Source organism: Otolemur garnettii, unplaced genomic scaffold (genome assembly GCF_000181295.1).
Source record: "Otolemur garnettii isolate 467f Iridium unplaced genomic scaffold, OtoGar3 scaffold00083, whole genome shotgun sequence".
NCBI lineage: Eukaryota > Metazoa > Chordata > Mammalia > Primates > Galagidae > Otolemur > Otolemur garnettii.
In genome coordinates, this window is record NW_003852478.1 from 5,488,195 (window position 1) to 5,508,350 (window position 20,156).

General features: G+C 42.1%; 1 protein-coding gene across 1 annotated transcript in view; it reads left to right on the top strand.

Moving 5' to 3' along the window:
• The window catches only part of DCUN1D4 (defective in cullin neddylation 1 domain containing 4), a 77,677-nt gene that overhangs the window by 24,895 nt on the left and 32,626 nt on the right, over window positions 1-20,156 (top strand). The window contains 4 exon segments of the mRNA XM_012808103.2: window positions 878-948; window positions 1,132-1,171; window positions 13,618-13,732; window positions 17,521-17,612. Of these exon segments, the coding sequence (XP_012663557.1) occupies window positions 878-948; window positions 1,132-1,171; window positions 13,618-13,732; window positions 17,521-17,612 (318 nt within the window).

Sequence of the window (20,156 nt, forward strand, 5' to 3'; positions counted from 1 at the left end):
CACTCGGACTCCGTCGGGGGCAGGGACAGGCGCACACTCGGACTCCATCGGGGGCAGGGACAGGTACACACTCGGACTCCATCGGGGGCAGGGACAGGCGCACACTCGGACTCCATCGCGGGTAGGGACATGGCACACTTGGACTCCATTGCGGGCAGAAGTACAGCGGGAAGACCGTGGGGGCAGAGAGAAGGGTCTTGGGGAATGAGTGATGAAAGAAGTTGGGAAGTGTGGGTTTTAATCATAGTGGCATAATATGGAGAGTTACGGTATGTTTTCAGGGTCATCGTACTAAGCTTTTTAAATAACATGTATGATAGAAAAGAAAGGGAATTAATGTAAATCCCGATCCTTTGTGAAAAAACTTATATTGATGTTTGCTCAAATGTGAAAATTTTCATAAACTTTTGACTTGTATTTATATAACCCCAGAATTACTGGTACAATCAGCAAACTCCTGGCACCAGTGATTCTGGGGAAGGAGAGTGAAAAGCGAACATGGTACATTTGAGACCTTTCTTTTATTTGTGTGATTTGTTCAGTTTGCTAACGTTATTGATACCTTTCTTCTGTGTGTTAAGTTCAAGTTCACTGTTGGCAGGATTTTACAATTACTGGGTTATTTGTTTTACTTACCTTAGAGTCCACATGAAAATTTCATGGACTTTTAACATTTGGATGGGAATTTAACTTTATTGTCAGACGTTGTTTCTAGTGGATAGGTCAATAATTGCACATTGTTTTTTAGTTAGTAAGTATCAAATTCATTGAGGTATAATTTAAAACCTTGTCTTCACTTTTGAGCTTTTTTTTTGTTTGGTCTTTTTGCAGTATTGGAAATAAATGACACTGAATTTTCTCCTTTTTTTTTTCAAAGACTTTCAGCTGAACTCTCACCTCTCAACACTGGCAAATATTCATAAGATCTACCACACCCTTAATAAGCTAGTAAGTCAATCTTTTAAAGACAAAATTACCAACTGTTTGAAGTAGTGATTTTGTGTAACTGTTTGATAAAAATTTAGATAAAAAATGAGGCATTAAGATATCAATTGCTTATGAAAGTGCTGAACTTGAAAACTTGACATTGGCACGTGATTTCTTGGTCAATAATGAACATATTTCTTGCAGAATCTCACAGAAGACGTTGGCCAAGACGATCACCAAACAGGTATCTATCATCCTAACACTGCTTAACTTTAAACAGACTTCTTAATATAGAACTGTGACAGAAATACTAGCCACAGAAGCTCTGTTTTGTTGAAACACACTCCATTAGCAGGTTGTGACTTGGTTGAGGTTGTTTTTCAGAGTGTAGTATGGGCAGCCTTGGTACAGCCCTTCCCAGTAAGAAATCTGTTCTGGGGCTGTGGTTTATGATAGAACACTTTAACCCCTTTAAATAAAAGTGGTTAGGTATTTTCTCTAATGATTTTAAGATATCATTTTTTCCCCTCTACTGATGTATTTTAGTTTATACTGAAAAGGTGCGATAGTAGTGGAGTTTGAAAGGTATTACATAATAAATCTTAAAAGGAACTGAAAATGATTTGGTAGGTGGTGTGTGTGTGTGGTATAGGTCCCGAGGATTTATAAATGGGAAAACTGAAATTTGAATATTGTAAATTATTCTCTAGCCCTGTGGTTCTCAGAGTTTAGCTAGCACTATAATAATCTAGGGGAGCTTTTTAAAAACGTAGATGGCTAGACTCCACCCCCAGATTTGGAGTGGGGCTCCAGAGTTTGATGTTTCTCAGAAGCTCCTGTGATCATGATCAATGCAACTGCTCTAGAAACTGCACTTTGAGAATCGCCGCTCGGAACTGCAAGTAATCGTAAAGTGCAGAAACTTGGATTTGATCTACAGTGATTCAACTTCCAGCAAAAATTGTTAACATATACTTTATGGTTTTTGAAAATGACTAAAGTAGTGTATCAATGTATGCTTGTTTTATTCTGTTCGAGCTGCTATAACTAAATACCTTAGACTGCATAATTTATAAATTACACGTTAAAAAAAATTCAATAGATATAGAGGGCGCAGGTGTTTTTTTTTTTTTTTTTTTTTAAATAATGGATGATTTGTATAGTGGTGAAGTCAGGGCTCTTAGTGTCCCTGGCACCTGAACAGTGTACATTGTAGCCAGTCAGTGATTTGGGGTCCTTTCACCCGTCCCCTGTCCTCCCCGCTTCAGAGTCTCCAGTGTCCCCTGTGCCACTCTGTGACTTGTGTACAGGGTCTGGCTCCCATATGTGAGTGAGTACGTGTGGTATCTTTTCATTCTTAGGATAATGGCTTCTACTTCCATTCAGGTTGCTGCCAGTGACGCTGTTTTATTCTTCTTTGTGGCTGAGTAGTAATCTCTGGTGTCCACACACCTGATGCCACAGTTCCCTTATCCATTTATCTATCACTTGAGGGGCACTTAGGTTGATTTTATACCTTTGCAGTTGGAATTGTGCTGTGATAAACATGTTTCTTTTCAATATAATGACTTCTTTTCCTTCGAGTGGATCCCCAGTAATGGGATTGCTGTATTGAATGATAGGTCTACTGTAGTCCTTTGAGGCAGTCTTCATCCTGTTTTCCATAAAGGTCGTGCCCATTTACATTCCCACAACAGTGTACGGCCTTCCTTTTTTATCACATCCACACCAACATCTGTTGTTTTTTGACTTTAATAAAATGGCCATTCTGACAGGGTTAAGGTGGTATCTGACTGTGGTTTTAATTTGCATTTCCCTGATAATTAGTGGTGTTGAGTTTTTTTATGTTTATTGGCCATTTATATATCTTTCATGACTTTTGCCCACTTTTTAATGGGGTCATTTTTTTCTTGCTGATTTGTTTGAGTTCTTTGCAGAGTTTGGTTATTAATCCTTTGTTAGAGGTGTAGTTTGGGAATATTTTCTCATGTTCTGTAGGTTGTCTGTTTACTATGCTGATTATTCTTTTGCTGTGGAGAAGCTTTTTAGTTTAATTAAGTCCCACTTATTTTTGTTTTTGTTGTATTTGCTTTTGGAGTCTTAGTCATAAATTCTTTGCTGAGGCCAGTGTTCAGAAGAATTTTTCCTAAAGTTTTCTTCTAGAATTTTTATGGCTTTAAGTTGTATATTTAAATCTTTAATTTATCTTGAGTTAATTTTTGCATATTGTGAGAGATAGGACACTGCTTCATGTGGCTCTTCAATTTTCCCAGCACCATTCATTGAATAGGGCATGCTTCTTTCCTCAGTGGATGTATTTGTCTGCCATGTTGAAGATCAGTTGATTGTAGGTTTTTGGCTTTATTTCTGGGTTTTCTGTTCTGTTGCACTGATGTGTGTGTCTGCTTTTATACCTGTACCATGCCGTTTGGGGTACTGTAGCCTTGTAGTGTAATTTGAGACCGGGTACCATGCTGTTTGGGGTATTGTAGCTTTGTAGTGTAATTTGAGACCGGGTAATGTGATGCCCTCATGTTTGTTCCTTTTGCTTAGCATAGCCTTGGCTATTTGAGCTCTGTTTTGATTCCACATGAAATTTAGGGTTTTTTTTTCTAATTCTGTGAAAAATGGTATGGTATTTTTATGAGAATTGCATTGAATATGTAAATCACTTTGACTAATGTGGTCATTTTAGTAATACTGGTTCTTTTGATCTGTGAGTGTGGGAGGATTCCCGTTGGTTTGTGCCACTGTGAGTTCCTCCATCAGTGTCTTGAAGTTCTGTAGAGATCCTTCACCTCCTTGGCTAAGTACATTTCTTGGTTATTTATTTATTTATTTGCAGCTATTGTAAATGGTAGTGATTCTTGATTTGATTTTCGGCTTGGCTGTGATTAGTGTATAGAATTGTTACTGATTTGCCTACATTAATTTTGTAACCTGAGACTTTACTGAATTTATTAACTCTAGGAGTCTTTTGGAGGTCTTTAGGGTTTCCTGGATACAAGATCCTATCTTCAGCAAACAGGGATAATTTGACCCTCTCTTTTCTAAGTTCAGTAACTTTTTTTCCTTGTGTCTGCTCGCTCTGGCTGAGATTTCCAGCGCTGTGTGGAATAAAAGTGTTGAAAGTGGGCATCCTTGTTCCACTTCTTAGAGAGAGTGCTTTCAACTTGTCCCTGTTTAGTATGATGTGGGTTTATCTTATATGGGTTTTATTATTTTGAGGTATGTTCCTTCTATGCCTGATTTGTTAAGCATTTTTATCATGCAAGGGTGCTAGATTTTATCAGATGCTTTTTCTGCATCTGTTGAGATGATCATGCAGTTTTTGTTTTTAATTCTATTTATGTGGTGAATCCGTTGATTCGTATATGCTGAACCATCCTTGCATCCCTGGGAAGAACCCATTTGATTGTGGTGAATTATTTTTTTGATGTGCTGTTGGATTCAGCTGCGTCTGGGTTCATGAGTGATCCTGGTCTGTTGTTTTCTTTTTTTTGTTGTGTCCTTTCCTGGCTTAGGTATCAGGGTGGTATTGGTTTCATAGAATTTGTTAGGGATGATTCACAAAAGATCATCTGTGACTACTGCAAATATCTTTATGCACACCAGTTAGAAAAATCTAGAGAAGATGGATAATTATTGGAAATACACAACCTCCCAGGGCTAAAGAAAAAGCAGTAGAAATCCTGTGCAGAGACCAGGAATGGTCAGTCAGATTTAATTAGTAATTAAAAATCTCCCCACACAAAAATGCCCAGGACCAGGTGCATTCACAGCCAAATTCTACAAGACCTACAGCAGAGAATTGGTATCAATTCTGTTGAAACTGTTTATAATATCGAGAACAACAGAAATGGTTGTATGAACAACAGCTCATAGTTCTGGAGATGGAGAAGTCCAAGGTCAAGGTGCTGCAGCTTTCATGTCTGGTCAGGTCTTTTCCTCATCCCTGCACCCTCACATGGTGGAGGGGCAGGCCACCCCTCAGGCCTCTTTTATAAGGGTGCTAGTCCTGTTCCCCAAGGGCTCCACGCCCAAGACCTAATAGCTCCCAAAGACCCTACTGCTTGATACCAACACCTTGAAGATTAGATTTCACCATATAAATTCTAGAGGGCCACAAACATCAGGCCATAGCAGTGCTTGTTGGAGAATTTGAATAGCATAGAAGTAAATGGAATGTGGGCCTGTGCCTGTGCCTCAGTGAGTAGGGCACCAGCCCCATATACCTAGGGTGGCGGGTTCAAACCTGACTCGGCCAAACTGCAATAAAAAAATAGGCATTGTGGCAGTGCCTGTAGTCCCAGCTACTCGGAAGGCTGAAGCAAGAGAATTGCCTAAGCCCAGGAGTCGGTTGCTGTGAGCTGTGATGCCACAGCACTTCTCTGAGGGTGATAAGGTGAGACTGTCTCTAAAAAAAGAAGAAGTAAATGGAATAAAAAGTGATGATCTTTCCTCACGTTTCCCGGTCCTCCTGCCTCCCCCAGCATGGGGTTTAATGTTGGTTCTTTCAGACATTTTTATGCGTGCATGTATGTTTATAACAGTTTGGTTTTTATTTATTTTCATTAAATGATTAGAGGCTGTTGAGATTTAGGGTTCTCTCTACCTTCTCCTCCCAACTGGTTCAAAATCAATTGAAAATTAGCCCTAGATAGAGATTCTATTCATAGCCTTGTTGCAAAGAGTGTAGTGGATTGCAGCAAGGATGCACAGGCTTCCCAGCATTTCGCCTGCACCGCGGCCACGTTGGGTGAGCACAGGCAGCACACCTGCTGTCCCAGCCCAGAGCAGGATGGGGGGAGAAGCCTCCACATCCTCGCCCGCTCTGCTGAAGGGGTTCAGAGGGGGCTCTCTGCTCAGTTCAGCCTCACAGATTAGACCAGACTCTCCTTCCACAGGGAGGAGTGAAATAAGGGGACAGAGACTGTGCCACGAGTGGTCCAGGAGTCAGGGGCACCAAGGGTCCCTTCACCTTATTTTTCCTATCAATAAATATCGATTAAGGGCAGTCAAAAGCAGTTTCTTCATTCATTTTAAAAGAAATATATGCATGGGATTTTAAAAGAATTGTCCAAAAGTATACAAAGAAAGTCAAGGTTTCTGTCCCATTTTATCACCTCAGCTCCCACCCACCCCTAGTCCCCCAACAATTGACTTCCTAGAGGTTAACTCTTCAGTTTTGCATATTTGTTAACCAAATGATGAGGATGGCGGTGTCTTTTTCCTTCAAACACACCCGGGTTTGTATGTGCCGCTGCTGAGTACAACTTGGAGGTCTTCCCAGAGCAGCACTTGCGTCAAGCTTTCCCTTTAACGGCCGCACAGTTTTCTAATTCGTGGCTGTGTCATAACCCATCTCTCCATCTTCCTGCTGACTTAGGTACATTCGTGTAGTTAGCTTTAGCTACTACGGTAACGCTGGAACAAATTTAATTTGTAGAGTCATTCTTACTCGTTAAGAAAGCACGTTCTCTTATTCTGAAACAGTATGTTGCAGGCTTTGTGGATTTTTTAAACTTGGGAATTAGGGGAGTTTTGAGTTTTAAACAGAATTTTGCATTTGTGAAGCCCTGAGGTGCTCTGCCTTGTAGCTGTGGGAATAAAACATCTAAGTTCCGAATCCTGTACATTATGTTAGTTAGTTTTGAACTTCTGATTTAAATGAGAGTTGTTACTATAGTAATTTCACATCTCAACATTTAACCTGAAACGTGGCAATTTAATAACTGTAAGTTATGATTAAGGAAGATGAGAGAGGAAAGTGCATCTGGCCCCCTGACCCCGTTTTGCCTTTGGAGACGTTGGTTGTCTGCATTGGGGTGTGACGTGCTGGTGCACTGCCCGGGACCTCACAGATGCCCTGTCAGTGCTGACCAGTGTTAGTAATTTCTTGAAGTATCCATTTCATTAATGCTGCCCCTTCTTGTTAGAGCATCTCTTGTGAGTCTAGCGCCTGACAGAGTGTACTTTCAAAATTAAACATGAAATCCGTGACATTTGGAGATTTGAGAAAGTTTGAAGTTTAATCACTGTAGTGCCTCTCTTTTTTTTTTTTTTTTTAAGATATTGCTCTGTCACCCAGGCTAGAGTGCAGTGCCGTCATCATAGCTCATCACAGCCTCAAACTCCTGAGTTCAAGCAATCTTCCTTCCTCAGCCTCCTGAGTAGCTGGGACTACGAATGTGCACCACCATGCTTGGCTAGTCTTTCTATTTTTAGTAGAGATAGGAGTCTCTGCCTTGCTCAGGCTGGTCTCAAACTCTTAAGTTCAAGCGGTCCTCTTGCCTTGGCCTCCACAGTGCCGGGATAACAGGTGTGAGGCCCCGCGCTTGGGAGCCGCCGCACTGGCCTGTGGCGCTTCTTGGACTGTCTGGCTCAGCAGTCGTCTGAGCAGTGCCTGTTACCACTGTGTGTTGTCAGACCCGAGTCGGCAGAGCCCCGGAGTCTTCCTGCTCTGTCTGTTCCAGCACTTTGCCTTTGTGCTTCTGCCTTCCTCCTACCAAAGCGGAAAAAGAGAGAGAGAATCAGTGCTTTATTTCTGAGAAGCTCAAAATAAAGGTAGTGGGCTTTAAAAAGGCCAAGCAGGACAAAAATGAGTAAGGAAGATGATAAATGTCAGGAGTCAAAATTACTTAACAAGAAAACAATTTTTATCTTACATAGCAGGGTAAAAAGTGTGCATTTAGAAACTAATAGTTTCACTCAAGCAAATAGTGATTTGTTCAAGAAAATAAAATAAAAATATTAGAGGTCTTAAAAGACAATCTATGAAATTACTTTATCTTGCGTGACATGTTTGGTAAAAAGTGAGGTGAAACAGCTGTATAAAAAATACTGAAGTGGCAGAATGAGCCGTGGAGAATGTCCCTGCGTGGAGTGAGGTGACGATACAAGCTCACCAGATGACTCTTTAGTGAGATTTTTGTACGGCACATGCATTTATGTTAAGTTTGGAAAAGTCAGAAAAATTCTCTAATTTTGTAGACCTCTTGTTTGGGAATGACTGTAAGTTGGGCACACAATTTAATGTGTCTTATGGAAAATTAATCCTGACAGGAACTCTACTTGAAGACCACACAATAGAAAAATTATAAGAAATAAAAAGCTGAGGAATGCCTACTTAAGTAGGGACTATTTATTAAGAATAACATGCAAGTTAAATTATTAAAAGAGCAGGCCAGATGGACATTAGAACGCCTTTGGTTTGATCCAGGTGAACTCAAGTTGCCCTTTAAAATGGACTTTCTAGAATACTTTATGAGGAGGACCCCCCGGGCAATTGAAGCAACATCAAAAATACATCCCAGGGATATGATCAAACTAAAAAGCTTCTGTTCAAACTAAAAAGCTTCTGTACTGCCAAGAACACAGTGAGTAAAGCAAGTAGACAACCCTCAGAATGGGAGAGGATATTGCAGGTTATATTTTTGACAAAGGTCTGTTAACCAGAATCCACAGAGAACGCAAACTTATTAATAAGAAAAGAACAAGTGAACCTATTTCATTGTGGGCAAGGGACTTGAACAGAAGCTTCTCTGAAGAAGACAGGCGTATGGTCTACAGACACATGAAAAAATGCTCATCATCTTTAATCATCAGAGAAATGTAAAACCGCTCTGAGATATTATCTAACTCCAATAAGAGTAGCCCATATCACGAAGTCCTAAAACTACAGATATTGGCGTGGATGTGGAGAAAAGGGAACACTTCTACATTGCTGGTGGGAATGTAAGCCAGTACGTTCCTTTTGGAAGGAAGTTTGGAGAACACTCAGGGATCTAAATGTAGACCTGCTATTTGATCCTGCAGTTCCTCTACTAGGTGTATATGTATCCAAAAGACAAAAAAACAATTGGCAACAAAGGTATTTGCACCAGATTGTTCACTGCAGCTCATTTCATAATTGCCAAGTCATGGAAGAAGCCCAAGTGCCCATCAACCCATGAATGGATTAATAAATTGTGGTATATGTACACCATGGAATACTATGCAGCATTAAAAAAGGATGGAAACTTTACCTCTTTTATGTTTACATGGATAGAAGTGGAAAATATTAGTAAAGTATCTCAGGAATGGAAAAAAAATATCCAATGTACTCAGTACTACTATAAAACCAATTTATAATCACTCACACTTTCATATGAGAGATGAATCACAACTATAGTCCAGGATGAAGGAGGGAAGGGGAGTGGGCGGGGAAGGGAAGGGAGGGGGGTGGTTTGATAGAGGGAGGGTTAATGGTGGGACCACACCTATGGAGCATATTGCAAGGGTACAAGTCAAATCTATCAAGTATTAAACACAAATGTCTTAACACTGTGATTAAGTAAATGAGGTGAAAGCTATGTTAATTAGGAGGATGTAAGCACTCCAATTTGTACAGATAGATAATCAACACATTGAATCCACAAAGGTACAAATGTGTTCATGATCTATGTCTATATGACTTAATAAAAAATAAATAAAATGGACTTTCTGTGACAAATAGCAGATATGCCTGTCAAAAAATGTTGGCAGTATTTCTGTATTTAATGTGGGAAGAAAGTCTGTATTCATTGATTTATTTGAAATCAGATGGAGTCAATAAAAAATATTTAATTTCTCTTGAAACACTGAATAGAAATGAACCCAAACTCAAATCATAAGTATTGGGTAAAAACTACATATAAATTTTATCACCTTCCTAAAGATGATGTAAACAACACATCATTAAGAAAGGGCTTTTAATGATGGGGTGATTTTAGAGTCATTCCCCGTCTACTATAGAACCCTAGAAACACCTCTCAGGTTTATGAAGATACAGAAGATAACTTCGAAAGGGCTTTGTAATTATACTTAATAATACATGAAATCCTCAACCTTAACGTTCCCCTCTACCTGCACTGTCAGATGGCTTGTACCTAAGTACGCAGCTTTTCAAGGGTACGTAGTTGATCCTCTGACGCAGATAACATTCTATAACATTTATTATTTGCATATTCACAATCCTTAAATATTTGTGTTTAAAAAAATTTTTACCTGCCAGGAAACTAAAGTGTTTGTTTTAACGAGAAGTTGGAGGGAAGAATCTCAAACAATGGTGTATTATCTATTCATAGGTGGTTTAATTCTCAGGAAATGTACTGATTTGTTAGCAGAATTTGATTTATTTGAGTTACATGTGTTTTGGAACGTGTTTATTCAACAAGTATTTATGAAGCACATACAGTATGACTCTGCGTGTCTGATTAGTACTGTAGTAAGATACTGTGTTAGCTGTGGATGGACAGGTGCACCAAAGAGGACCCCTTTGGAGGGTCCTTTATACCTTTGTACATGAACTTACAGAATCTCAGTTGTTGTCTTGCTGTTAGGCCCCTGGAGCCGGTCATGGAGGGGTGGGAGTACAGCAGGTTTGGGGCAGACACGCTGAGTGGCAGGTTCTCTTGATTGAGTTCATGATGGAAAATTATTTTAAGCAAATTTGTTTTCTTCAGCATTAAAAAATTACTTTTTATCTAGCCTGAAACTTCACACTACCACCGTGGAGTCCAGGGTGGCTAGGCCTTGAAGAGCTGTGCCGCGTGGTCCTGGGTCCCCTCTCCCTGGGTCATAGTTAACCTCATGCTTCTTGTGAGGTGGCCGCCAGGGTCACCCAGTGCCTGAATAGAGATGGACCTCAGGGCAGGCGGACAGATAGTTACTTTGTGGATAATGGTCGTCCCTAACAGTCTCTCACGTGAGTCTCCTGATTGAGGGTTAGCGTGGAAAGATCCCAAAGTCGTGCTTCTTAGTTAGGAGATAAACACTTGGAATAAATGAAAGAATAAGTTGCCAAATGTGGGATGGTTTGGGTTTCAAACATGAATAACTTTCACAAAGAACTTTTAATAGAAAGCATGCATCGATAAGAAAATAAAATAATAGAAAGTTGAAAAAGTTGGTTAACTTATGTTGGTCTGTTTATCCAAAACCGAACTGCGCTGGCCAAGTAGGGTTCAGTGTTAGTCTGAGGAGGCAGGCAGTAGAGGAGCTGGTGAACGGACTTTGACTGGGAGGATTGGTGAAGACGTCATTTTAAACAGGGCTCCTCTTCCCATGGACTGAGGAGACAAGTGCATTTTTCTCTGTGCTGTGCAAGTATTTTTGGAAAGGAGAGTTTACTGCCAGAACAGGTGCTCCGAACCAAGCTGACTGTGGCCCTTGGCGTGCACACGTCCAGGGAGAAGCCTCAAGACTCTGGGTGGTCTTCACTTCTGGGCAGCATAGGGGGCTTTACTCTGGGTGGAGCGCACGTCTTCATTCTGCGAACCTCATCCCAAGGCATTGACAGAGGAGAACAAGCCGTGGGCTGGAGTCCACAGTTCCTTGGACTGTTTAGGATGCGTTCGTATTTGTGCTTGGAGCACCGTTTTTCAGAGCAGGTGACTGGGGTGTGGGGTGGTGGGCAGCGTTCTCTCTGGCTCTTTCTCTTCTGCTTGTCACGGCATTTCTGGGAAGGAGAGATGGGGGTGCCTTGTGTGTCTGAAGAGTCCCCTACCCCGACCCTTGGAAAGACAGAGTCTGGTCCTCCTGGAGAGGGCAGCCGAGAGCCTTCACTTCAAACCTGTTGGGACCCTGGCTCGGTGCTGAAGGGGCAAGCAGGGTCCTCGAGCTTGTGTGCTCTCCAGTCCAAGGCCCTGGGTAGGATCCTCATTTGGGCCATGGTCCTGGCTTATAACAGAAAGGATGCTTTCAACTGGTGTGTCCCTGAAGTGCATCAGTCTGGGGACTTAGCAGCCTGAATGTGACCTGGGATTCAGATTCTAGCCCTGATCTTTGCTCTTAGCCAGGTTGTGACTGTTGCTACTGACAGCACTTTGCCTTCAGAGCAGGCATCTGGAAAGAGCTGTCCACATTCCCTGTGTCCTCTGGCTCCCTCAGGTCCGTCCCCAGGCACAGCAGTCCGGCCTCCCGTCTGGCCAGTCCACTGATGCTGAACTTCCCTGCTGAGTCTGATGTGTTGGCCTGGGCTGCAGTTGGACACTCCCTCCCTGACATCCTTCCTTTGGCTCCCCGGCTGTTACACTCTCCTGGGTTTTTTCCCTGCCCAAGTTTTGACCTTCTTCTTATCCCTTTGACACTCCCAGGGCTGTGTCCTTAGTTCTCTGTTTCTCACTTTCCACGTTGACGGCCGAGACCTGGGGCTCTGCTGCTGGCTGCCTGGATTCACACTCAACATCACCTGCTCGCCCTCTCTCTGCCTCAGTTTCCTTGTTTGTAAAAACAGGGAGGCCAGCACTGCCTTCGTGATGGAGAATTGTGTCGTGAGAGTCAGTGAGCAGGGCCTGGGCCACCTCCCTCCGCACAGGTCCTAGTGCTGCTTCTCTTTGTCACTGGCACCTACACTCGGCGCTCAGCACCTAAACACTCACTGAACGGATGTTTTCTCTTCATAGAAATCTCGGGAGGTAGATATCATAGTTCTTAATCTTCAGATGGTGAAAGACAGGCCCCACACAGGTTAGTGATTGAGGCACGTAGTTGGGGTGGGGGGGAGCTGGACCTTGGTCCTGCCATGGACTGCAGGTCGTTCAGACCCCAGCCCCCTCTGCGCTCTCCTGTGCCCCCGGCTCCTGAGAGCCTAGGGCCTTTCAACCACAGGCGGATGCAGGAAGAGATGTGGGCCCAGAACTCACCTCTTCTTACTCCTGAGACCTTGAAAGGTCACGTGAAGCCTAAACCTTAGTTCTTCCCATCTGTTAAGCAGAGATAATATCTTTGCCTAGTCTGTTCGGGGTTATTGTGGAACTGAGTGACGTAATATGTGATGACACTTGTGCCAGGATGGGGTCTTTTAATGGCCTGATAATTGTCTTGTAACTTACAGTGGTGTGGAACAGTTGGAAGTGCGACTGCCTGGGTTTGATCCCAGGTTGACCACTTGCCCCCACTTTGCATCTGCGTGAGACAGTCGTGATTCTCTCTTCACAGACTTGCCGTGCGCTGACGGGACTTAGTCCCCACAAGTGTTAAGAGCAGGGCCTGGCTCTCCATGAGGTCCCAGGAAGTGTCTGACACCTTACTGTTATCTGTTGTTACTACGTTTTAATGTCTTTTACCGAATGAAAGTTGCACTTCTCACTGAAAATGGCAGAATCTTCAACTGGCAGAAACAAGGGAGAGAATCACTGTAGACACTTTGCTCAAAATTGCTTCAGTCTTCTGCCCCCAAAGTCCAAATCCTATTTTGTTTTTTGTTTCTTTTAAGTCATAGCCCTTGATGCTTACGAGTGTTGGGGCTGATGTGCTTATGTGTGTTTTAGAGTCGGGGCTGCCGGCCGCCCTGCCCTCGCCTCCTGACAGGCCTCACCAGCGAGACAGTGCGGTTCCTTTGGAAGGAACGTTGACACGTACGAGCGGCACAAAGCGTAGATGATTTATGTTAGTATTTTGGGAGAGTAAATTGAAATTGTGATAACTTCTGCTTTTGGTGGGATTTGAGTTGGTGGAAAGTACTGTTTGTATGCCATTGCGAGGTTTATTTCTTGATGATAACATTTTTCCAAAGAGGAACTAAAAACCATTTTCTCTCTTTTTTGTAGCATTTACAGATAACGTCTTAACCCCTTTATAGAACAAGCCATGAAAATCTCTCCTTTAGCAACACTCGTCTTGGGGAGTGCTCTGCCGTAACTCCCTGCTCTGTGATTGGTTTTGCAGGAAGTCTGCGGTCTTGCAGTTCTACAGACTGCTTTAGTAAAGTGATGCCGCCAAGGAAAAAGAGAAGACCTGCCTCTGGAGATGATTTATCTGCCAAGAAAAGTAGACATGATAGGTACGGCCCAGAGACAGCAGATCAAAGCTGATGGCAAGCGTGTTGAAAATGCATGTTTCTTCCTGATCCAGTGTGGGTCTTCTAAGTGTGCGGATGTCTGCTGGAATATTGCTTTGGTTCTGCCAGGCAATTTCAAATTATTTAATGATACTTATTTTGTGTCTGGGTTTATAAAACATAACAAATTCAGTAATGAGCTCTTAGAGGTTAAAGTTTTAATCTACTGACCGACCAAAACTATCGTACAGTTGGTTTTTCTCCTTTTAAAGCCTGGCTGCCTGTCCATGTCAGTGACCACAGAATTGATCTCTGTTCTTTTTTTTGTTGTTGTTGCAGTTTTTTTTTTTTTTTTTTTGGCCGGAGCTGGGTTTGAACCTGCCACCTCCAGCATATGGGGCTGGCGCCCTACTCCTTGAGCCACAGGTGCTGCCCTGGTCTCTGTTCTTTAAGCCTCCCTCACTTCAGCCACAAGGCTGAAGGAGCTGCCTGGACTCAGTGCTCTATACCTGCCTGGAATGTCAGCTGAGCTGAGGTTCATTCTCAGATGGATGAGAATTTGGTAGAAACTGAAAAACAAGACTGTTTAAATCACTTCTCTTTCAGATGAGTGAATTGTTAATTTTGATAACTCCAGAAGCCTGTTAGATTTATTTATTTTTGGTATCTTTGTATCAAACTCTTGATTTTAATAAGTAATTTCCTTCCTTTTTTTTTTTTTTGGAAACAGAGTCTTACTCTGTTGCCCTTGATAGAGTAACATGGCATCATTGTAGCTCACAGCAACCTCAAACTCTTGGGCTTAAGTGAACCACCTGCCTCAGCCTCCCAAGCAGCTGAGGGCTGGAGTAGAAAAAGGCCATGCCCCAATGCCCAGGGGAGCCTGCCCCAGGGCCCAGGGGAGACTGCCCCAATGCCCAGGTAGTTGTTTTTTATTTTTAGTAGGGACAGGGTCTCCATTTTGTTCAGGCTGGGCTCCAACTCCTGAGTTCCAGCAATTCACCACCTTGGCCTCCCAGAGTACTAAAATTACAGGTGCGAATCACCATGCCCAGCACAGTTTTCTTTCTTTCTTTTTTTTTTTAAATAATTAACAACAGGGCAGCGCCTGTAGCTTAAAGGAGTAGGGTGCCAGCCCCATATGCCGAAGGTGGCAGGTTCAAACCCAGCCCTGGCCAAAAACTGCAAAAAAAACCAACAAAAAACCACATATAATTAAAAACAGTGAACAGACATCACAGTCCAAAGTTTTCTACCTTCTTCCATCTTTCTCTGTCCTGTCTTTGTGGGTCACTTCACTAATGGCCCCGAATTCCACATATATAAATCCAGGAAATTTAGATGAGATTTTCTGTTTCTTTCTTGCTGTGATTCTTTATATACTTCAAGTGGGTCAGAGGGATGGAGAGATGGACTCTGAAAATGTAAATGTGATGTCACTGTTTAAATCTCAAATGAATAGAAAATTTTGTCTAAAAGAAGCCAGTTGTGATTTGGAAGATAATCACCAGCAATCATTTGACTAGTGATTTTCAACTTTAAGATGCTGGGTTACTTGACACTTTTAGGGTGGTGAGAATTGTTAAATTTTAACAATCACGTAGTGTTTTGTGACTATCTAACATTTACTATTTTTTCACTACAGGCTAATATAATTGAGTATGATGAAGCTGGATTTAAAACTAGGCAGTTGAATTGTAGTTTCCGAGTTTCAGTCTTGGTCTTTTTTTAAACAACTCTATTTATATACCATTAGGTGAATCCATTTTACATGTACAGGTCAGTGCTTTTTATTAAGTTAATTGAGTTGTGCAAACCATCTCTTCAAGCCAGTTTTAAAGTATTTTCATCATCCCACTCAGATCCCTGATGCCCTTTTTCTACTCCAGCCTCAAGCAGCTTCTAGTCCATGTTCTGTCTCTACAGATTTGCCTTTCATGGGCATTTTATATAAATGGTCTTTTATATCTTTTTTCACTTAGCATGATGTGTTTGAGGCTCACCCAAGTAGATAAGCACATGTATCAGATTTCATTCCTTTTATTTGTTGAGTGATGCTCCGTTATATGGTCTTAGCCTTTTCTTTATGTAGAGAAATTTTAAATTTAAATATTACGGTGTCCTACATAGTTCTCCAGGCTCCTGACCAATTTTGAGCTGAGATAGAAATGTCTAGGCCCAGGATTAGGGCATATTGGTTTGAGCCCTTGCCAACATACATTTTTGTTTCCAGGTAGTATGTTTTCACCTTTCTTTCAAACTTACAGGTAGCAGTTTACATCTAATATCCTTTTTTTGGGTGTTAAAACCCAGTATTTCTAATTAGAGGTGCATATTGGTAATTTGGTGAATGTCTATGTCAGGAATAAATATTCAATAGAAAAGAATTATGCACTTGACCCTTGAACAACACAGGTTTGAATGGCATGGTTCCATTTACATGCAGACTTTTTTAAACCAAAACGTGGATTAAAAGTCTTGGTAGGGTGATGACTTTTCATATACATGGGTCCTTAAAGAGGACTTGAGTGGGTTTGGTTATAACCAGGGTTCTGTTTCCAGTTCCCTGAGTATGCTGAGTGGTGACCGTATATGATTTTTATTATATCTTGCATACTATATAAAAAGTATATTTATTAAACGCTTACATACATAACTGGGTAATTTACGTACAGGGTAGCCATAAAGTTCGTGTGCAACTTTAGTTAGTCTAAGGAATTAGACTATTATATTAGACTATTATATAAATAGTCTATTTAGATCATGCCAATATCAGACAACTCAAGAAATGATAAAGCAAATAAAAATCATGTCCAAATTTCTGGGGCAGGGGGAAAGAATAAATTCAGGTTTAAGGTTGATGAGAGAAAGGTTGCTCTGTGCCTGGCCTGACTGGTAAGACACCAAGTTACAACTATTTAAAGTTGCACGTGAACTTCATGGCCACCCTGTATACATAAGGGATATAAAAACATATATGCTTAGTTTCATTTCCAAACCATTATTTTAAAGCCACACTCTCCCCTCTCTGCACAGGGAGTATCTGTGTTCAGCCCCTGGTATCATGGAATAAGGAATTCCTAGGGAAGGTCGCGGATGGCGGGAGGGGCTGCTGTGTTTTCTGATTCAGTTCTCCAGCTTGTGCTAGGAGTGGCCGTAAGGCTAGGCCTGGACCACAAAGGCCGAAGCCGGTCCCCTGAGGTTTTTAAGCTTATACTAATCAAGAAACCATCCAAGGGACTCTTTCTCTTGTCAAAGTTACACCTGAGTTTATTTTTTCCCTGGAAGCTTGGGCATGATTTGATGTTTCTTTTTATTTGCTTAATCATCTCTTGAGTTGATTCTTCCTTAGACTGTGCTCTGCTCCCAACCTGACATGGAAGACACAGTCAGGAGAACTTAGTGGAGAGACGACAGTGCGTTTCAGGGTCATTAATTGAGAGTAGACCGAGACGTTCCTTGCTATGTGTCACTGTCATTTTGTCGTTGGTTCTGCCCAGTGAGGGGGGAGGGAGTACAGCACATGTCTGTTCCATTCACATTTCACTGCTGCTTTGTTAATCAGGGAGAAACTTGTATTAAGTGCCTACCATTTAATTCTGTATGAGAGATGATTGTGTTTAAGCACTGGCGTTAGAACAGCTGAAGGCTGTAAATTGCAGGAAATAAAATGTTTAAAATGTACTTAAAATACTGATTGATACTGATTTGGGTAAAAGAATAAAAATTATCTGCTGCTTAAAAGAACTCACTATCTTTAAGTAACTTAAAACTGCTTCTTCAATTTCTAGCATGTATAGAAAGTACGATTCCACTAGAATCAAGACTGAAGAGGAAGCCTTCTCCAGTAAGAGGTGCTTAGAGTGGTTCTATGAATATGCAGGTACGTGATCATCTCCATTATCTAAAATTGACGCTTGTGAAAATAAAAGGAGTACCTTAGAGGAGATTAAGGAATTAAAAACGTGTGCGTTTTCTAATTTAGGGTGTGTGTGTTTGTGTGTGTGTGTGGGGGGGGGACATAGCTGAAACAAATCACTAACTGTCCTATTTATAGCCAGCAGCTAAGCCAGAGAATTCAGAACACTAGCAGGGAACTGAAAAGATGACATGCACTTGGGAGAAATACTTGGGATTGCTAGGAAACCTATTTAGAGTGCTGATAATGGGCGATTATTTGGTTGAGGCACAGAAGTTAAAATAAGCCTTGCTGCTTTGAACCGGTACCTTCTGCAGTGGGTATTTCTTTATATTAAGTGTCTCTATTTGGGAAGATCATTTAGCAGAAAATGTTCTTTTTTGTCATTTAAAATGTCTTAAATTTTGTCTCCATTTTGCAACTCACTGTACATGCACAATGGGCTGGATAATGTAAGACCACATTCTGGGGCTTGTTGTGTTGTTAATGTTGTAAAAAACAGAACAGGAAAAGATTTTCAGAAAAGCTGGAGCTGAAGGCTTTTAGTTTTCTTCTTCCTCCCCCTTCTCTGAGCCCCTTTATAACCTGTCACTGTGACTTTTCCAACAACCTTCAACCCGGTTTTCTTGCCATCAGTCTCTGCGGCAGACCAGACGCCGTGTGCTCTGTTGTCTCACCGTAAACCCCACTAGATCCTGTCACGTCTGTTAGTCCCCAACAGTCTCTCCTCTTTCCCTCTGAAAAGTCCCTGCTGCCTGCAGGATAAAAGACACTAACTCACCGTCCCTTTGCCTGGAAAGCTGTTCTTCACCTTTCCATGTCACGTGCTCTGTACGTCCTTTAAGCCCCGTAATTAAATTAATAGCCTTCTTAATACACCCTAGAACATGCTGATAAATTATTTTGATCTCCTTTTATTAGTATCATGAGGCTTTCCCCCTGTGGGCTATTTGTGCCCTACCCACATTCTACCCTATTTTCTGATGAGATCCTTGCTCCTTTGGCCACACAGATTGGTCCAGGCTGCTGGCAGGTAACCCAGCCCAGCCAGTCAGACACACCTGTCAGAGATTTTCAGATGGAGGCTGGGAGAAGAGCATCTTTCTCTTGTGGATGTCTTGCAAGGATGCAGTCCTGATTCCTGTAGTTTTTCTTTGGGTTTTTGTGAGCTACCCCAGTGTCTTGGCCTAGTAAATTCTTCTTCATTGCTTTCATTAGTTAGAGCTGGATTTTGTTGCAGGGTATGGATGAAGTGGAAACACTCACGTTGTGTTTATCTGTTGTCCTATTTACTTGCTTAAAACATTAATCTCCTTGAAACCGTCTGTATTCCTAGTAAAAGTGATGGACAGTTTACAGGTGTCTGGCAGGTGGGTGCTGAGTGGATGGGGAGCTTTCTCGCATTCGTACCACTGTGATTATGAGGATCACTTGTTTTCCTATATTGACTCACATTTGTTACGAAAATACGTTATAAAGAGGAAGTTCTAAAAAATGGGAAGTATACTTAATGCCTCCCCATGGCATAGCTATTCTGATTTTTTTTGCATGTCTTCTTTTATGAGCAAACATATATATTTTTTATAGTATAAGCCACACTTCTGTTTTCTTTTAAAAGAGAGGAAGGAAAAAATAAATAAATAAAAAAGAGGAAGGCGCAATTTTTCTTCTTTGCTGCTCTCTGATTGCGGAAAGGTGACGTTTTTGGAATAAAGATTAAGTAACCACATTATTTAGGTTCCTTAGATTCTCTGAGTGGTTCTTTGTGATTCATACTTTAAAAGTTTGTGTGCAGGTGGCATTCCTGCATCTGTGCCTCCCCTTTGTCCCCACACCCCCTGTCCTGTCTCCCCCTGATAGAGAAATGTCTTGACTTTGGGGAATAACTGAAAGCTCCTGTTGGTGCCAGTTTTCACTTTGACTGTCCCAACCAATCATGTAAAGAAAAACTGTAGGTCAGTATTATTCAAGAAAAATGAATGTGAGAAGAACCAGGGTGGCTGACAGACAGCTGTGCCGCGGGTGGGCTGTGGCAGCAGATGGGGAGGCCCCAGCCCCCTGCCCCACCCCCTGGATACCAGCCCCCAAGCTGCGTTCGGGTTCCTATAGATAGAGCCGGCTGGGTGGGCTGAGGATAAACGCACCTCTCTCACTTCAACCTGGTGGAGGGTGGAGGGGCGGTGGGGCCGTAGTGCAGTTGTTTCTATGGGTGGCCCCTCAGTGCTTGATTAGTGCTCTCAGTCCCATATGTCCCCCGTCCTCTGCTTTCCACGGCAGCTGCAGTCTGAGCCCAGCTCCTCCTGGGCCCTGCCCGGTTGCTAACCTCAGCTCTCGGATATTCTAGGATGCAGCTTCTCACTTTTTAATCCCTGTCAACTCAGTTTCCAACTCCCAGAAATGTAATAAGGAACTCCCCCCCACACATACACACTCACACACTCTGGGCTCTCTCCCTCCTGTCTCTGTAGTCACCCCCCCCCCCCCATACTCTCACTCTGGGCTCTCTCC